Genomic DNA, 20,617 nt, shown 5'->3' with positions numbered 1-20,617 from the left:
GATACTGCATGGAAAAGTCACAAATTGCATGTAACATTTCAATCCACTTGTCAATCTTTCAACTCAATTCCCCTCCTACTTCCTACTGCTCTTCACTTATCCAGTTCATACGATATCTGAAAGTAAAAGACACTACCGTTCATTCAAGCACACTTCCATAGACATTCTCACATCTCGTTTAGTAACCTTTTTCGTTTTTCTTCACATTAAATCAACATGAGAAGTCATCTATCACTTGCTTCACTACGGCAATCAGCACAATTGATGCTGCAGAAAGCGCTCGTCGTCTTACGTTTTAGTCATGCAGTTATGATTTATCTCCATGTAGTATTGACACTAGAATAATTAACTTACTAAATCATATCTAATATTTCACTTGTGCTTTTTATCCAATCTTCGACTGCAGGCCGGTTGGCGTTTGGGGTAAGATCGTGGGATCGCTCTGTGCGATTGCTGGTGTGCTTACGATTGCACTGCCAGTGCCGGTCATCGTCAGCAATTTCAACTACTTCTACCATCGGGAGACGGATCAGGAGGAGATGCAGAGTCAGAACTTCAACCACGTTACGAGTTGTCCGTATCTACCTGGCACTTTGGGTGAGTACACTTGTTAATAGTTTGAATTATTGATAAACTACTGAAATAAAATTTCAGAGCTTTTAATATGCAAATAACAATTTACTTCAAACTTAAAACACATTTAAGCAGCAGGTGTTAATGTTCGTTTTATCTCGATTTTAGGTCAACATCTAAAGAAAAACAACTCGTTATCCGAGTCGTCGTCCGACATGATGGACCTGGAGGACGGGGTTGAGACAACGCCCGGCCTATTAGGTGAACAAAATCGTATGGTTCCATTTTTAGGAGCGCATCTTACCGATAAACAACAATTGCAGCAGCAGCAAAACTGCTGTAAGCAGCCGTCGAATGGCGGAGGTGGGGCTGGCCACCCCGGAAGTGGTGGCGTCGGCGGAGGCGTCGGCGGAGGCGGTGGCGGAACTAATAATAACCTACAACAACGCCACAATAGCGCATTAGCCGTTAGTATCGAAACCGATGTCTGACTACTGGGTATGATTATTTTTGCTAGTTTATCCTTTTGATTTCCCAACTTATAGTTGTCCACACGATGCCAACGCTAAGTGACTCTGGAGCATGGAAAGCATCTGAGAATTGGTATTAGCTTCTATTAGATTATCCCTGATTTCAACATAGTTTGAATTTGTTTGAAAATTATCTTTACTGAATACCATCTTCAAAAATGACTTCGTTTGAGATTTCCAAATAAAAAAATATACTAGAACATGTACTTAAACTTAATAAAATTAGTTTTAAGCGCATTCCATTCTTCGAGTCACTAACCGTTGCCATCAGTAATGCATTGCTCTTCATTCCAAGCACCCCAAAAACTCACACCAATTGATAAACCGTATTTATCGAGAAACAATACGCTTCACCTCACAATCAAAACTGTACACCTGCTCACCTGGTAATGCTAAGCCAATTAAAAAAATCGGATTTCACGATATTCGTCAATAATTGGAACTAAATTCCATTAATTACTTAATAATCCTTTGCCTTCCGAGTTGTCAATATTTGATGCCAGAGTAGATTTTATGGAAAGAATGCAACTCCCGTAGCCAAAATTTGTAAATCTGCATACAAATGTTCAGAAGCCATTGTTTGATTAATTGCGTTTCGTGTAGGAAATTACCAAAAGAACTTTGTTTTTCTCTGTGCCCCCTTCTGATTCCACAACAGTACAACTATCGAAAATAGAATTTTTTGAATACAAGCGTTACCCCACCCTCACATGCTCTCTCTGTATCTCTCACAAAATGTTCCTATTGTTAAGTTGCGCTAAATGCTATAGCAAAGATTGCAACAGAAAACAATCGATAAGCGCCAATCACCCACCAAACTCACCCGGATTTTTTAGTTGTTTAGACTTATAACTTTCCACCTTTTGCCTCAGTAATATATGTATCTCCACCTTTTCATATGAATTCCAATCGTTGTTTTAAGTTCAAAGCCCTATCAGTTATTCTTAAAGCCCAGTATATCATATCCTTATGAAAATGCTTGTTATTTTTCGAAGCTTGTTACCTCATTCTGAACTTTGAAATCCTTAGTTTAATTGCGATGAATTATTTTAATAACAATTTAATCTCTACCATGTTTTCTGAAGGGAAACCAGCGACAGTCTTCACTCTCTATCTCTCTATCTCTCTCTTTCTCCTCTAGCGGTAGGATTTTTAAACCAACGGTAACTAAAAAAATATTCAGTAACTCTGAATGAAACCCGAATTGATACGTTATGTGTAGACAACGAAATCTAAGTTTTTCCCTCTAGCGTGAGCCGTTAGCAAAAAAAATACAAACAAAACTTTACTAAAATCAGCCTTCAACCAAAAGAGTCTGATTTGCAATTGGCGGGTGTAAACAATATAAACTACCATCATCCAAACTCTTAATAACGTTACTAATTGGAGTAATTTGTGAATGTTCATGTTTATAGACATACATTCTTTTGAAAAGTCATTAATTTTTTTATAAATTTTTTACCAGATAAGTAAACGAAACAAATTTACTCCAATAGCAACATAAACATCAGAACAACACTCCAAATTGATAAAAAAAAACCCTCCTTTCCGAATCCTATTGTTTTGTATTTCTCTATCACTTATCTGATTACGCTACTTTTGTTTTTCTTTCATCCCTCACAGTGAAACGGACTCTTCGTGCTATTTTTTGGCCAGCTGATCTGATACGTTGGCTGCCAGTTTCACCGAAAGCAGTGTAAAAACAAACATCGATCGCTACAGTTTAAAACTACTACTATTTATAACTTCTACTGAAACAAAAAAAAATAGAGCACTTGAAAGTGTTAGAAAACAAGACAAACAAACAACTACATCCAAATTCTCATCTTAATATACATAAAATGCGTCGTCAAACATCGATTAATTAAGGAAAGAATTAAAGAATTAAACTTTCTAAGCAAGAACAACAGAAAATCTTCATCATGGATGCTGTTTGCCACAACTGGAATCTACCAATTACTACATTAACTGAACTGTGAGCAGTTCTGCCGAGCAAATCCGAAAGCTAAACTCTGGTCCTGGGTCCCTGAACATCTTTCCACATTGGACCAGAAGCGGCCCACTCACAGTGCCCAGATGTTGAATGTTGCGGAAATTTGTAGAAATTCAGTAAACTCTATAGTGTTAATATATATTTTTTTTACTTTCTCAAATTCAATTCGACCAATTCAGTTCAACACAAAATAAGACCGTTCAGAATTAAATCTAAATCTTTAACAAAACAATAGGGAAATTGTAGTTTCCTTCGAAGCTAATTCACCAAAAGGCAGCGGATAGAATAAACCAGCAGTTTTACAAGATCAGTAGGTGATTTCGTTTAACAAAAAAAATTGTTATGAGCAGCATAACAATGAATCAAGTTTCCGATCTAATAAAATCAAAAAAAAATCCAGATAACATAATACTGTATACGCTCGCTTGTTTATGACGAATTAAGAAAAATGAAAACACTAGCAAAACTTCGTAAAAATGTCGTCTTTAGGACGCGTTGTGCAATAGAATAGATCCAATAAAAGCGTTTGATTTTTTATTTCATTAACCTCAGACAAATTACACGCAGAATAAACTTAACTAGAGCAATGAGATGTACGGTAGGGAAAGGAGAGAATAGAAGCAAAACCAAAAATTATTTATTTTTGCAGTTGTAATACTGATACACCTAAAAAGATATTAGAGATCACAAACTGCCCTTTATTGAAGAAAATAAAGTAGATCGACTAGTTGAAATTCAGAAATTACAAAAACAAATCCGCGATAGTTAGCAAAAATGAATCATCACAGCAAACAAAAAGAAACACTCAACTCATAAACAAAATTAGAAACGAGAAAACAGAAAATCATCTCTTTTTCATTTCTCTGATTTGGATGTGTCAACACTAAAAAGGAACGCTTTTGTCAGATATCATTTTTCGTTACTCTTCTCAATAAATCGTAAAAGAAAATCAACCAACAACTGAACAGTGGAGTAGAGTTAAAAGCAAAACTATGAATACTCTCTAAGTAAAAAAAATAGAAAAAAAATAATATTGTTAGTAATAACCATGTTTTATAGTTGAATTTCAAAAGGAAAGCAGAAAATATTATCTTTTTTGTAAACCCAGAGCGAAGAAAAGTTCGTTTTATAAATTAATTATAAAACAGAAGCAAACACAAACAATAACAAAAAAAAACTTCTCTTAAATACTTCAGAATCAGCATGCTCCTGAAACACTTTTCTTCTTTTCCTAACTCAATCGAAAATTGAAGTAAAAAAGTTTTATATATCATCACATTTTCAACAACAAAAAACGTACCTAGTCGAGTTATATCTTTCATTCGAAAACATAGATTAGTGGAATCCAGATAAATCAAATCACCTAAAAACAGTAATCTAAATCATAACTGCAAAGCTTTAAATTTCCCAAAGACTCAACTAACTCTTTCATCCGAAGCTTTTCCTTCTTTATTTTTAGAGCAAATACTGACAGCAGCCACCACACTACATGGTTATCCATTATTCTTCGCTCTCCTCAGAGGTTTTGCGGTTTTTTTAGGCCTTATTTTATAGACTTTTGTCTCGTTTTCGAAACTAATAACCTAAACTGAACGGTAACAAGGATATCTGTTTTCTCGGAGTGAAAAGTTTAAATACAGCAACACCATACCTACCCAAACAGGTTGAAACACGAAATGTAATGAAAAACAGAGGATCAAACTATTTATTTGACACAAATCAACACGCTGAGGAAGTAAGAATTAAGACTATTTTATGCATATCAAATCATTAACAAAAAAACGAACATTCAATCACCCCGCTATGAAGAGATGAAGCATCCTTACTAGAGACAAGACTATTTGCAGAAATCAATCGTGTGTTTTGCGATATTACGCAAACTGACTGCGTGTGATACCGAGTAAAAACAGAATTGCTTTCTTTCCTTTGCGCATGAAACGGCTTAATGACATATTGCTTAAATACTTTTTTCCCATTCAGAAACCATGACGAACTAAGAGAAAATAACGATTGTTTACGATGGCTCATGTGTCGTGATCCCAGTCAGAGGCTTCGACTTTGAAGGTAGTACTCGAGATCAGAGATTTACGAAATGCTGAGTTTGAACCTCAAGCAAAAGCTTATGACTGATTAATGCGCACGAAATGCTGTACGGCACATTGGATTAGAGATGATATCTGTCGACTTTAAGTTTTGTTTCTGCTCGAACATGGCATCGATAACAGAACATGGCTTCAATCACAGATAAAAATTTGTAACGCACTCAGTTGAACTTCGATTGATTTGAGCTTGTTCTTCAACTGGTGTCACTTGGTATGATCAAGTGAAGTCAACAAAAATATGTCCGAAAAAATTCGATCAGGTTTGATAGCACTACAATAAAACCGTTATTTGATCCCGGATAACTAATGAGTAGATGGGTGAAACCTCATTTTATGTTTCGTAATTATTAATTGATTGATATCGGTTTTTAATCAGCCTTTTATTTGTCTGGTTAAAACTTTTCAGAATTGAAATCACTAGCAAAATAACCAAGATCGCAATGCCCATATTTTTCATCCCGAATTTATTCGTAATCCTAGTATTGTATAGTTCATCCATCATTTGAGCTACTATGTGCGTATTTGGTACGGTAGACATACTTATGTAATCACAACTTTATTCATACCAGATTTACCTTTCAAATCTCAGTTGAATCAATTCCATGCCGTCAAAGATTACGAATATGACAATAGAGGTTACGTCATCCAACTCTGAGGCCAAGAAACAATCACTACACTCACACAAACAAACACTCACATGCTCAAAGAGTCAATTACATCAAAAGCAATGAATGCGAAAAAAACAAACTTAAATTTTAAAATAAAGTTATCAAAGAAAAAAAAGCTAGAAAGAAGCCCAATAACGTCAACTGAATCTTTTTGGACTTTGCCAGGACCTTGACGTCGCTTCTTTTTGGAAAGTTCAGTTTGATTGACCCGCTGCTACCTGCGTGGATTAAAAGTAGAGTGCTGCGTGCAGCCAGCTTAGTACAGTTTCCGTGGAAAAAAAGCGTTCCAGTTGAAAGATTTCAAAAATCGATATTTTGTTTCATGAAAGGCCAACATATTCATAAGCAAATAAAACATCAACATTTGAACAACTTTATCGACTACATCGCTACACCCTCATGCGCGAATCATGGGTAGGAAAGTTATTTTCGCTTTTATCGAGAAGCAACACCTTGTAGCTCTAATTAATATTGTAAAACAAAATAATACAAAAAATGAGAGAACAATGAAGTAGATAGACCTTAACAAATCATCGCCACACAAAAAAATTAATCAAATTGGCTCTTTACATAACAATAGTCAAATCTCTTTTCTACCCTTTTATTCAATCGAACAAACAACAAAAATTCAAAAAAAAAATCTTTAGAATGCTAATCTTTCGCATTAAATTAAGACAAGTGTTCCCCTTTCATTGAATTTTAGGTTCGTCAATCAGAATAAGACATGTTTCAAATCTTTAAACTAAAACTAATGGAATAAAAAAAAAGATCGAGCTGATTATTGATAAGATAAATGAAAACGTAAAAGAAGGATGCGATAAATCCGCAAAAATGCTTTTTTATAAATCTTCCAAAAATAGTGTTTTAGTGAACGAAAAAAAAAATTAAAAATATTTGAAAACCTGCATGAAGCGATTGCAATTCAATAGCACTTTTTGATTCTTTGTAAAACAGTAATCATTTGATTACGTCCCTTTTTTTCTTGGTTTTTTTCCCAATTGATTGCCGATACAAGCCGGAATGTTTTGAAGAAGCGCTAGAGTTGCTATCAAAGGCAAGTTAAAATATTTAAAAAAAAATCCAAAATAAACCAAGATTCTTATGACTAAAATGTATAAATTATCTTTATAGCAACAAAAAAAAGATGCAAAACAATACGAAGCGAGAGTGTTTTCTCTTGTCAAATGATAGGAGGTTCGCAATTCGACAAAAAAGCTAACAGCCATGAAAACATCATCCTACTTGATAAATTGAGCGCCACGAGTGATCAAATTGGGAACATTTTTTTTTTTCAAGTCTTATCAAACAACAACTCGTGACGATACGAGCCAGCCAAAGCAAACTTATTGTTTGATTTTCCTACCACAACCCATACGCTTTATAAACTTTAAAATATACTAAGCACCGGATGAAAGGATCGAGACGGGAAAGAACCTTCCGAACAGGAGTTGTAAATCTGCCAAAGATCAAAGATATATCTACACAAAAACTAACGCGAACGCAAATCGGCAACAATCGTTTAGTTAAGAAACAGATAGAAAGCTACGTCAGTATCAGGCTTTCGCCAGAAGTCAAGCAACTACAATAGCACTGTAAAAAATATTGCGACAAAACCCCTTCATAGCTATTTTATTCGTCTTGTTTCGTCGAAAGCAAATCCAATTCCACCAGGCCAGTTTAGTTTCAGCAAACATCTTCAATCTTCTACGTTGATACAACTCAAAATAAGCAGAATAAAAAAAAAGGAGAACGATGAAATAGAAATGTAGGAAAATGCTAACCAAGCACCAACAAGCGGCGTAGGGACATTTTTGTACTTAGTAACAAAAACACAAGGACAAGGAAAACAAACAATACTGAGCTATTGTAGTATTAAAGAGAAAAAAAAACGTTATATCATAAGAAGGCAACACAACAACAAAAATTACTACACCTTGTAAATAGCAATTTCTTCTCGAAACAAGAAAATAATAGGCAAATTAAAAGAAATGGCAAGCATGTAAAATTATTAACACAAGATGAAAATAATACCAAAGAATCATTAAGAAAAAAAAAGATATATTTTTTTATATGAAAAGTAATTAATTGATTACAAAAATTAATGATCATCAAATCAGGCGTAATAAAAGTTTTTTACCCGCTTTTTCCAAAATTTGACAAAACAGAAAAAGAGTAAAACATGCTGAGATAATATTGTTCTCTTTAAGAGAATTTGTATAGTAAAACGGTTTTATTAAATCATATAATGTGATAGTTAATTATGTATTTTTTAGAACAAAGGAAAGAAGAAAAGCGTCCTCTTCCAGAAAAAAACAACTCATAAAGGTAGCCAGAACAAAACGAACGAACAGAGAAAAAAAAACAAAGTTTCACCAAAAGACGAGCGACGGTTAAGCTACTTATTAGTAGTTGGGTTCTTGCGTTAGCCATAATTTACACCAAGCAGGTTTATTGCTTTCAAAAATTTCGTTACCCGATCACCCAATTGATGCTTGTGACGATCTACAATGGCACATGCTGAGGGAAAATCGCAAAGCTCTCATATAATTCTCCGATTTAATACTTTCAGATCGATAATCGCAACAAATCAAGCCTGAAAGAATCTTATCCTAAAAAACATAACCATCTATAGCGGGTCCTATAGCAAAATTATTAAGAAGAAAATGTCCATCAACTTTAAACTCGAAGCAACACAAAGACTTTTCTTTCTTCAACTGACTTTAGGAACAACCAAAGTATATGGCAAATGTTTGCTTCAATGATTGTGAGAAAAGCATCGAAGCATCACTGAATAGAATTACTTGTATTGATAAACTGCTGAATACCTGTGTAAAAAAATACATCAGTTCTTGGAAGGCTTGACTATTCATGCTTCTTGATACACGAACAGAAACACTCACATTTATACTATTGAAGGGCAGTGTTTTCAACAATAGTAATACCCAAAAGAAAATAAGAAACAACTTCAATAGAGTAACCAAAGCTGATAATACTGTACAACATTTCTATTGGAAACCTCAACCTTAAGCTCCTGAAATAAAAATCAAAAAAAAATCCACAAACACACACTAAACACAAACACACATCCATACATCCGCGGTTAGTTTAAAACTTTTTTTGATAAAACATATTGAAAAAAAAATCGAAAAAAAAGTATTACAGACGGTTGCGAACGATTCAAGAAAATTTGAAAAAAAATATTGCTCCTGCCATACATTTTTATATAAAAAAAATGAAATTAAATAAGATTTAAAGAGATAGTCATACCGCTAAATGTGACATAAGTTAAAACAATTTAGTTAAAACACAATAATATAAAATTCTAAACAAATGAAATAATGAATCCATGAGGAGAATCAACCACTGTAAGAGTAAACAAACGATGAAAAGCTTTTTTAAAACAAAAAAATCAGCAAAATATCCTAGATGCGAGAGAAAATTTTCAACCACTTAAAGAAAATCGTAAAACACCACATAGAAAAGTAATGAAAAAATCAAAACATAGTTGAAGGTTGCCAAAGTGAAAAAAGAAACTAAAAAAGAAGATTGAGCGAGCAAACAGTAAAACCAAATAGCAATGTGATTAACGTGCACATGATTACGTTCAGAACTCCATTCGGTTCAAGCTGCTGATTCCGATCGTAAACACAAAAAAAATAATGTCAAAAACAGATATTGCAGTTATTCTATCCCACTTTTCCTGGCTTCGAAGTGGCGGACTGGACAAAGGAATTGTTTTGGGACCTGCCGCTTTTCCTATACGACTGCACTCCTATAAAATTTCAATCAAATTCAAATAGACACTGGTTCCCAAGAATGAGTATTTTGGTTACTGAGCAATCCTTCATTCATATTCATGCCCCTGTTCAAACACACATACCTATTCGGATTTCGGAAAGGCCTACTATGAACGAAATCGCGTTAACTAAATTTTGTTCCACCTTATTCCACAAAATGTGTCCGTTATCGTACCAATGCAACGCAAAACAATCCTGCTTTCGTGAATAAAACTGGGCCACACCTTTCTTTCACAAACAATTTGCTCTAAAATCAATCTGAATATTGCTTATTCCACAGTTTTTGACTTCGGTTTAATACCTTCTGATGGCAAGCAACAATATATGAACCGAAAACGTAATGTAACAGAAATGACAATAGCAATCAATTAGTATTTGCAAGCTTTTTGTGCTATCTGGATCATGGTTTGTTCTCTTAAGACTGCATCCCTCAACGCTACCCATTTCGTCAAACGAATCAATTGATATTTTGAAGATTTTCTCTCATTTCGAGGCACTGTCTGTGAACATCTATTTACATTTACACAAGGCTGAAATCTCATATTTATTTTCAAAAATACATTCGCTAGTTATGAGAAAACCAGATTGAAAGTGATGAATGTTGAATTTCACTAATATGCAGATTATGTTACCAGTTTTAAAAAAATGATAAATATTAGTGACAATAAAAGAACTCAAGCATATTTTCTTTGGCTCCTTTTTTCAACATCGATACACTTGTTTACTCTCATATAGAAGTAATTTTAATGGAACGTCAAATCAAGCCAAAACTATGGAAAATTTCATTCGAAGCCATACATTTAATGACAGCACTGTACGAAGGTAAGATTCAACGTTCATACTTTCAAACGAATCTTAATGCAACGTTACCATAAACAAGATAAAAAAAAACATCCCATTCATACACACGGTCCACTTGGCCTTTTCGTCTCAAATCCCTCCAGGTTTATTCAGCATATTTTCAAAAATTACTTAACATAGAAAAAACCATAATTAAGTGAAGATATTACGAAACGCAACCAAAAATTTGAATAAAACGCCATTGACAAAAAATGGATAGGAATACAACTTTACTAAACCAAAGACATTTAGATCTGAAACGCGGTATTTTGCCAATTTGCAATATCGGTAAACCCATTAGCGGAGATAGTAGTAACAGAACTTGTCTTGGTGGTAAAAATGAGGAAAAAATCAATCCGAACGATACAAATACCGCCACTAATGCAATGCGCGGATCAGAAGAAGTTAACCTACAAAAGAGACAACAACAGCCCATTAGAAAACAGAATTCAATAAGCCAGGTACGCTTATCTTTAAAAGAAAAACAAAACAATTAAAAGATTAAAAAGCGCAGGCTTCTAATCGACAAACACGAAGAAATTTCAAGAAAATGAATGCCGAAAACCAAAACCCAAAAACAGCAACTAAACTTTATCGAAAACCAAAGGACAGTAAAACTGAATAACAACCTTAGTAAAACCGTAGAGTGAAACGTGTAAGTCTCGACAGAACCCAAAGCTAGAGAAGAAAGGAGAGGTCATGAAAACAAGTACGAAATAAACAAAGGGAAAAGTGGTTAAAATCTGAGAACAAATGTGCACACGGAAAAGGAAAAAAAAAGTAAATCTCACTGACAGCGCAATACCGTCGGACAGAGATAGAAGATAATGCGAGCGATTGAACAAATCAAACAAACAGGAAAACGAAATCAAGCAAAGGTTAAGAAGGATAAAACATCGTAGTTTAGAGAGACAAAACAAACCAAACACTCACACAGACTCACACGAAAAAAAAGAACAGAGCATTAACACGTGAAGCGAGAGGGAAGTAATATAGTGTAATCACAAGTTAAATAATAAATTAAATAAATTATTATTATTATTATATTATCAAAACCAAGAAATAATTTCAAAAAAAATATTAAAATACATATAAAATATAAAAAAGGAAAATACGCTACTTGCAGAAAGGAAAAAACAAGAAAAAATGAAAACAAAAAACCTAAAAAATAAAGACGTTGTTAAGATTATGAAATGTTTTATAACCGTTATAAAAAATCGCTGCGAAAAATAAATCAATCCAAACACATTCCTCCTGTAAAAAATTAATCCGCTGCTGTGGCCTCTGTGTTTTATTTCCCTTTGAGTTTTGTTTTTTTGTTTTAAATTCTTGTGTGTGCAAAATAAGCATAAATGACCAACTTGTCTATGAAAGTTTGTCCCTGATTCCTGATGGATTCAAAAAAAAATACAGTCAAGAACTTCAAGTCGAATTTTTTGGCTGTCTCGATCTGTGCAGTCGGACAATTCCCGTTTGAAAGTTAAAAGTATTAAAATAACGTTCGTTCTCGTGTCGTAATTGGTTGGGAGGAAGAAACTAACGAGCCTATAGTAAACAAAAAGACGAAATGTCACGATCGGAATTTTTGATTTTCTGTCAGTGTCATTCCAATCGAACAAAACCAAGCAGTCTTAAAGGCAGCCCCAAGGTGTGTATATATAGGAGGTGTTACCGTATTTCAAATTCCCGATTTGGCCGTATTGCAACTGCGGAACTCATAGAGTTTGTATACCAACAAACCACAGAACAGCTTAGCAAATATTTTTATGTCTGTAAACAAACTCATTGAGCTCAATCTCAGCTCTCTCCTCGCCTACCTATTGTGAAAGTCGGAGAATCTTGTGTTTCTAAAACCCTTGGGCAGCCTTACAGCAGGGTTGCAAGCTCGTTGTATTGAAAGGGATCAGATGGTGCCTCTTTGTTTACTATAGTCTCTTTAGAAAAAACGAGATCCGTTATTACCGGCACATGTGGTTTATCAGGGCAGAGTGAAAATACTTCAAAACGGGATTGGAACAAAATACATTCATAGGTTAACAGAATCACGTGTTAGTTTTTACGTTCGGAAAGTTAAGCGGCAACGTTGAAAGATTTAACCGACTTGTAAAGAATTCAAAACTACTGAACAGAAAACGTTAAGAAAACAACGACACAAGACACGTTTTGAAATGCTGCTATTTTGAATTTGTTTGTTTCATCACCATGGTGATCGGAGAATTGCCTTCCGGTGAACGTTATGAAACTCAAAATGGTTCCTTTTGGAAACTCACACTCCCTGTACTGCTATTCGAAAGATTAGAAAAGTTCAATAATTTAATAAAGGTCAAGACAAAGAAGGTAAGTATTGAGTTTAATGTATAAGAGTTTTGAAGTTGTTTGGTGTTATAACTATGTACATTTGTATCATGTTATTAACGAATTTTAGTTAAATTGAGTATCTTTTACCCAGCAATGTTGATGCTAGAATGTATATTTAGACCAGAGGTAATATTTGAAGAAATCTTCTAACAAATCATTAGTTTCGCTTTATTTTCGAAAACAACCTTCTAAATTTTAAGGGACTATTATATTCAACAATGTTCACAGAATGGAAGACTGGACCTGTCGTAAGAATATTGTTAAGATATACATTTTCCCAGAAAATCTTTGTCTTACTCCAACAGTTTCCGGAATTGAATCGAAGAAGCCCTTCAGAATATATACTACCAGGTGCTGACCAAGTTCGACGGGTGGCTTCTGATGGACGATGAAACCTATGTCAAGGCTAGTGAACCTATATACATATAAGAGAAGCGATATCTGATCCCTCTTGAAATAAAATATGTGGCATCATCGCAGAAAGCTTGAATAAGGAAATCCTCAGCACTGTTTTCAAGCTCTAAAGTGAACGCTCTAAAATCCAACAAAACAACATTGAATTTAATGCCCGGTATGAATGAATTGAATTTTGTTAACAATCAGATTGTTTTCTGACTATGAACACAACCACCGAAGTGGTGAGAAAAATTACCCCTAAATAATCATACATTCATATGACGAGCTTCCAAATTATTTGCTTGAACTACAACAGCAATCACAATACTCTCATTGGTTGAGTTTCCAGTTAGAATGCTAGAAGCTGTACAACAAAAGCTCGGATCTATTGGAATCGATTTTGACAGTTCTTTGGAATCGATTGGAATTTTGCCAGATCAAAAATTTTACCTGGCAACGGCTCGGGGGGTTGTTCGAGCCAAATTTAAATTTGTTTTTATCGACAAATTTGTACGAAAATTTATGATTTGGCAGTGCATTTGCAGCTGTGGCAAAAAAACTAAAGTTGTCGTTACAAATAAGACAATGACGTCACAACAACACCAAAAGAGTATCTCCGAAAACGATTTTTGCCGTTCAGTCGATCCCACGATCATCCTGTAATGTGACGAATAATTTTATTCGTATTTTTTCTTAAATGCATGAAGAAAAAGCTACATTTGTATAAAAAAAAAACTTGAATTCAATAATAATTAACTAAGATACAGGCTATTGTTTTTGTTCCAATTCTATCTGAAGCAACCTTCATTCGTGTTCGATTTTAATATTTAGGCATGTCCAGTTGAAACGGGCAATTTGGTGAACTTAATCTTCTCTGGGACTCAACGGAAATCAGCAGAAGAGAGACCTGGAGATTGATGATCAGTTCCAGTATTATTCTTTTAAATTCATACAAAAGTTAGTTTTCAACGTGGTCGCCCTTGAGTATTTCATAAGCCATCCCCAGGTTTTTGGGCGCGATGTATCACAATTTTGTTAACTCCGGGTTATTTTCAACCTTTTTAAAGCCATTGATCGAGAAAAAAAAAATCATCGACTAAGCATTCTTTGGTTAAAGGATATTCTTTCAAAAAAATGTACTACTACATGTTAGAAACAACAGTTTATTCAATAAAAGAATTAACACATTTGCAGATGAAGTTTCTTGATTTACAAAAACTGGTTCCAAAATCCTGAGGAAAAAAAATTAAAAAATAAAATATATATTATTATTGTGTATTTGTGTATTGAACTCCGGTTAAGCTGCAAATAGAAGAAAACAATTATTGTTTCAAACAAACATGAATCAACTCGAGTAAATTTGACCCATCAACGCTCAACCATCGATATAACCATTACAATGAACCCCACAATATATTTTTAATTGTTTCTATTCTACCACCTTTTTACTGAATGGCAAGTAATTTAGTCAATATTACCGTCTGCCGAATTCTTTTTTGGGAGCCCTCATTGACCCCGTCTGGTGGTTCCGCATCTGCTCTCGATCGTAACTGTTTGGTGGAGGTCCACCGATTAGAGCCGCGGATTGCTGCTGTCCGAGTGCATCCGGTCCGTGATGTTGATAGCCGGACGTTCCTGTTTGAATGGTCTGATGGTGCTGCTGATGGAAGTGATCGTCGTCAACGGGCGGACCCATCTCTGATCCCTCAACTGTCGAGCTGGGCGCTGCTGAAGCCGCTCCATCGAGTGCCATCGTGATGTCGTATTTACGAGGCCTCCCCCGCGAAAGGTGGCGTCGCTTCAGAAATTCGTTATCGTCCACCATCCAGAACGAACCAAAATCGTCCTCGTACCGAACAAAGCACTTGTGCAGCGACAGGTTCGTCCGGATTGCATTCTATAATTGGGAAGGGAGCAGGGGAACGAAGGTGTGGTGCAGTGGATGTATTGAAAAATATTCAAAAAAACATGTCGTAACGTGTGCGTTCAAAGTGACAGTTATGAAACGCTTGCATAGTTAATGTTGAAGAGATTTCGTTGTAACTAATCTCAGTTTTTCAAAGGAAAAAAAACATAAATTTTATAAATACTTCATCAGAAAATGAGAATTAGGTAAATAAAGACCTTTAAATGATGATTTACATTGAGAATTTCATAATTTTGTTCAACTGACCATTTTTGACTTCGGGATGGGTATGGGAGAAATAAGAAGTGAGTCCAAAACATATTTCATTTATTCTTTCGGTTGCTAGTGAAATAATTCAGGGAAGGAGATTTCGATATCGAATAAAAAAAACTAAATGTTGTGCAATGGTTGAGTGGAATCTTTTTAATTGGATTTTTCAAAAAGGAGAAATATGGCAGATACTTAGTTATCATAGGGGATAAGATAAGGATTTTTAACAATATTACATAATGTTCAGAGAAAAATCTAAGTTTATCTTTTAGGTTCAATGAAAAAAAATGAAAAAGGCTTAAATTTTGATTTTAAAATTTCGAAAGTTTTTAACCGTAAATTTTATATTTCGAGACATCATAAATTAATCGATTAATATCCTTCTTATAGGAAACACTGACAAATTGGTCGAAAAAAGTAATGCAAATAGATCTGTCATTTGACATTCATCCATTGCATTGTATTCTCATTTTAAGAATAAGGTTTAATGCTGTTAACCATAGTAAAAATCTTAAACAAAAAAAAACACCTTCTCTGGATCTTGAAATTTACAGCATTTATGGTGGGCGAATCCCGCATGGCCTACTATTGTGTGGTAGTAGATGCAATTCTACCTGTATCTACCACTGCAAGGTAGTAGGCCCGTGATGAACAGAGAGAAAAAGGAAAAAGTTTTTCACTACGTTAAAAATCTGAATCTTGCCCAAAACATATGTTCAATGTTTAATTCTAATTATTTATTGATTTTCAAAGATTCATATTTGAGCTAAAAATGTGAAACTTTTTCGAAAACTTGATTTTAAAGTCAAAAAAGCATTTTCTGTTAAAAATAGCCGCAACTACATATAATAGATGTACTTCAACTTGTTCATCTTTGAAATATAAATTATTGTAATGCGTTAGAGCGGCAAAATGTTGTTTTGAGTCAGTAGTAGGCAGACTTTTCTATTTCCAACTCATATTTTTCAACTCCTAATAAATTTTCAGAAATTCTAAGTTCAATAGTATCACATAAATATGTTCACACCCAGTTTGAAAATTAAACGAACTAAGGAAGACCATAAAAAAATAATCAGTAGTTTTTTTTTTGCTTTGAGAATAATACATTGCAATTTTTTATGTTTGGGAGATTGAAACCAGCAGAAGTCTCAATATTTTACATATGTAGGCTGCTAACATACAATTCATCAACATAGCAGCACTAGCATATGCAAAACAGACGTGACACAATAATGTGCCGCACGACAAGCTTTTCACTTCACGATGCGACATGCGACGGAAAGCGTACTAGAGACGTTCAGCTGATGATGTCGCAAAGCGATGAAAAGCTTTGCAGCCGTGTTTTGCGATAAAGGTAGCGACACAAATCACTCGATCAGTTTCATTCACGATGGTAGACCAGAAACAAACACCTTAATTTGTATAACCATAGTCTCATCCAAACTGTTAGATGATTTGTGTTCGTTATCCTCAATTATTTCATAATTGACTCATAAGATAACCGCTGATTAAGGTTCTAAGTTACGCTTCAGCAACACAATTTTCTTATGTTTTGATAAAACAATGAAAAAAACATACCACTATGCGAAGAGAGTTGAGAATAGTTATGAAGATTTTTACTAATGTATGCCAATCTTTAATAGATTCATTTTTAATTTATAAAAAAAAAATGTAATATCAAGACCAATAGAATTTGTGTACCCGTTTGTGACACTCACTTGTAATTTTACCAAAACATGACTTATAAATTTCGAAAGAAAAAGTGCTACTAATTACGAAAAATCTTCAAGCATTTGGTGATGAAATAAAATGAGTGCCAGCAAACCACTGGTCAAAAAACCAGTACCAGCTGAATTCGTAACATATTTTTGATCTTCGTTAAGTTCGGTGGATGAATTTTGGAACATTTTTCATTCAAAGTACCAAAGTTCATCAAATACCTCAAAATGACATCGTCTGATTCAAGTATATAAAATCGACCTGGCATTTTGTATTTGATCAAAAAAATGCAGCGGTTATCTTAAGCAGTGGCAACATAGAATTCCTAGAAGAGAGCAAACGTAGTAGGTATCTATGAGAGAGTTCGCAAGCCAAAGTTAAAAGATGAACACAACACTGCCCTCCATCGACTATACACAATGATGGAGGCAGCCGAGGTGGGTTTCGTACAGGGCAAAGAAAAAAACGATAGAGCAATATGCTAGTAGATAGTGATAGTTTACAGCATTCCATGAGCAGTTTTAGTATTTAAATTAATTTAAAAAAAGAGAAAAAAACCAAACGAAGCTACAGGGACAAACCGTTTGTAGAAGAAGCTGACCGGGGGCGGAGGTTTCAGAGCCATCGGCGAGAGTTGTTGGGCCAGCGATGGCGGAGGTTTCTTCTTGGAGCCCCCACCACTACCCACGGAACCATCCCCCGAACTACAACCCAGAATTGCGCCTGGATTGACCACGTGGCCATGGCCGTGGGTCGTGTTCTGAAATTTAAACTGCATTATTCCCAGCTTCTGCGGGCGACGCTTGCGAAACTCTGCCTCGTTCACGGTCCAGACAGCGCCCTTGATGTTCTCCACCCGCATGAAGCATTTGTGCAGCGACAGATTGTGCCGGACGGCGTTCTTCGTGGTTTGCGATTTTCAATAGTGTGATCGATTAGTTAGTACACGAAACAAAACAAGCCAACTCATGGTATACTGACAAAGTATCAGCTCAAACGAAAAAAAAAACAAAAACTCAATACTGATGTTAAAGCACAATTAAAGCACTGTTTGGAAAAGCATAATCTGATTCCTATGTAACCGATATATAGAACCTGGTGGGGAAGAATGTTAGTTACGACTGTTCAAACTCTGTTCAATTTACCTTCCATGTCGCTGCATTCCTACGGAAATAACAGAAAGTGTTCTGGAACCAGTTGTAAATTTCGTTCAAAGTTAGTTGCTTCTCGGGTGACTCAATGATGGACTGAAAGATAAAGGGATTTAAGATTTTCATTCATTTAACAATTGAGATTCTCTTACTTGTCTGATCAGCGAAGCATACGTAAATGGCGGTCGAACATCGTGACTTCGGTAAAACTCGCGATTACGATGTACATCTAGAATTAAATAACAAGTTGAAGTTGATGAACAAACTTTCTTTAAATTATGTTCACCATCTTGAACATCGGGATAGTGAGCCTCCTTAAAACCGGCCATTTCGGATTCCTGTGCGGCAAAGTACTTTGCCCTCATCGCAGCACCCTTTGCCGAACGACTCGAAGAACAGCCAGGTTGCTGTGATGGATGCTGCTGTTGTTGCTGCTGCTGTTGTTGCTGGTGGTGATGATGATGATGCAATGCTTGCTGTTGTTGTTTCCCTGTCAATTGCAGTGCTGCCTCGACCAATCCAGCATCTCCTGCACCAGCCACGCCCATTGCCGATGCCGCTGCAACTGCCGCAGCCGATGGAGGAAATCGCAAACCGGAAATCAGATCGTACGGTGGAGGTGGCGGAGGAATCTGTGGAATGAAAGGACTCGACCCGGCCATTGGAATACGAGCAATTTCGTTCTTCTTGTTCAGATGAAGAATCATCGCCTGCAAACGGTCCCGTTCCTTCTGTAGCTGCAAATGCAGCTGGCAGACCACCTCCATTTGAATACGAGCCTGGGCTGCCGAGTAATCACCGTTGATATGATCCGTTTGCAGATGCTGGTAAAAATCATCGAATTCATCGAAAATCCTGTCACATCCCGGCCAACGACATGCCCCACCTCCAAACAGCGGATGAATAACATGCTTCTGAGATGTTTCCTCTGAAGAAAGTAAAAAAAGTTTGTTTTTTATTAACTGTCGAACCTTTTTCTTCTAAATCACGTTTATACACATTATAAAAGTTAAAATTGCTTGCATCTGATTTAAAATGTAAAAGATCGATATTGTCTTCAAAACTGCGCTCCTGCACATGTCTGGAAAGAAATTTCAAGAAAAAACTTTAATTAGCGAATCTTGGTGCATCCATATTGGATCCGGATGAACTGCATCTTGGCGTGTCTGGCTCGAATTCCCGTCTGAAAATATAAGAAACACTCGTCAGATCCATTGCTTCCGGCCTAGGATTCTACACATGGTCTTTTGACCCCTGGCTAATGTTCTGCTTCACTTTCTGCTACAATCACTTTCACAGACTTTGACAAAATTTCAGTATCCCAAGACTGAACTGCAGCAAAATTTCACTTATCCTTTCCTCTTCCAGGCGCAGTTCTGAAATGCAGCTTCTCGACGACGACGGCAGGATTGAGATGAATGTTTCTGGCCGACCGATGGTGATGTACCTACCCACATTTGCGGAATGCGCAAGTCACGCGTCACCGAAAGCTTCTCATCGTCCTTTGTAAGCGTTGCACATTCATTTTTGTCTGAATTGAGGATAAGTTCAAGAGGGTAAGCTTTCGATGATACATCCACAGATAGATAGAGCCAGCTGTTTCATTTTGTGAAAGGGTTTTTTTTTTACTTTTTGGATTCTATTTTTAAATTCATATCGAAAAGCTTCAAATAACGTGGCTTCAAATTGAGTAATTTTTGACACTAAGCATTATGGTGAGTTAGGCTAATTGTTAGTAACATTTAGTTACCCATTTCAAAAGTTATTATTTGCACAGCACTTTAAAAAAAAGTCAAAATTTCGGACAGTTGAGAAAAAATTGCCATTTTTTATGATTTATACGTTTATATGATAAAAAAAAATCATTTAGTGCCAAAACACATGCATTTTCAATTAAGATCGATCATATCTTTAACTCAGCGTTAGTTCTAATAAAATTCACTTGGTTTAATCTAGTTTTTTTCAAAATACCAACAATCTGTTCTAAGGGGCCGTTCACAAATTACGTAAGCACATAGGGGGGGTGGGGGGGTTTCACATTTGCTTACGATCTCTTACTAGGGGGGTAGGGGGGGTTTCCAAAAATCTTACGTAAGAAATGTTACATTGATAATTCGTCACAGTCATACGAAACCATATTACTCAGGATTTATTTTTATTTCGCACTACCTATTTGTTGGTTATTTTTGATCTTTTGTTATTAATCTTTTAATCTGTTTTAATTATCAAAAAAATAGTTACTGGTTCTATAAGATTAATAGAGAACCAATTCAAACCAACATGTCACCAGAAACACTGAATCACATTATTTAAA

General features: G+C 35.4%; 2 protein-coding genes across 10 annotated transcripts in view; one reads left to right on the top strand and one right to left on the bottom strand.

Moving 5' to 3' along the window:
- The window catches only part of LOC129739409 (potassium voltage-gated channel protein Shaker), a 115,716-nt gene extending 104,158 nt beyond the window's left edge, over positions 1–11,558 (top strand). For 6 of the 8 annotated variants that reach the window (XM_055730858.1, XM_055730856.1, XM_055730857.1 and 3 more), the window contains 3 exons: positions 407–597; positions 742–1,071; positions 2,727–11,558. In XM_055730858.1, coding sequence (XP_055586833.1) covers positions 407–597; positions 742–1,064 — 514 coding nt within the window. In that variant the 3' untranslated portion in view covers positions 1,065–1,071; positions 2,727–11,558. Of the gene's footprint in view, positions 1–406; positions 598–741; positions 1,072–2,726 lie in introns of those variants that run through there. The other 2 variants (XM_055730859.1, XM_055730862.1) reach the window with 2 other exon arrangements.
- Positions 11,559–14,406: 2,848 nt separating this feature from the next.
- LOC129755462 (forkhead box protein P1) lies at positions 14,407–19,731 on the bottom strand. 2 transcript variants are annotated; one of them, XM_055751974.1, is made up of 4 exons: positions 18,590–19,719; positions 18,456–18,532; positions 18,298–18,399; positions 14,407–15,154 (listed from the first exon to the last, which is right to left on the bottom strand). In XM_055751974.1, the coding sequence occupies exons 1-4, from the start codon at positions 19,068–19,070 to the stop codon at positions 14,732–14,734; spliced, it is 1,083 nt and encodes a 360-aa protein (XP_055607949.1). In that variant the 5' UTR covers positions 19,071–19,719; the 3' UTR covers positions 14,407–14,731. The 2 variants fall into 2 exon arrangements, with proteins under 2 accessions (XP_055607949.1, XP_055607957.1); XM_055751982.1 differs by lacking the exon at positions 14,407–15,154 and adding an exon at positions 17,441–18,053 and having other exon boundaries at positions 18,456–19,731.
- Positions 19,732–20,617: the final 886 nt, after the last annotated feature.

This window comes from Uranotaenia lowii, chromosome 1 (genome assembly GCF_029784155.1).
Source record: "Uranotaenia lowii strain MFRU-FL chromosome 1, ASM2978415v1, whole genome shotgun sequence".
Classification (NCBI taxonomy): Eukaryota; Metazoa; Arthropoda; class Insecta; order Diptera; family Culicidae; genus Uranotaenia; species Uranotaenia lowii.
This window is presented reverse-complemented; position numbering and strand designations above follow the sequence as displayed.

What these genes read in the sequence shown, in the direction of transcription:
- LOC129755462 (XM_055751974.1), bottom strand. Translation starts at nt 19,070, where the DNA reads ATGGAGGTGGTCTGCCAGCTGCATTTGCAGCTACAGAAGGAACGGGAC. An exon ending in CTATCCCGATGTTCAAGATG is followed by an intron (nt 18,533 to 18,589) that starts GTGAACATAATT and finishes ATTTAATTCTAG; the next exon opens with ATGTACATCGTAATCGCGAG. An exon ending in ATGCTTCGCTGATCAGACAA is followed by an intron (nt 18,400 to 18,455) that starts GTAAGAGAATCT and finishes TTTATCTTTCAG; the next exon opens with TCCATCATTGAGTCACCCGA.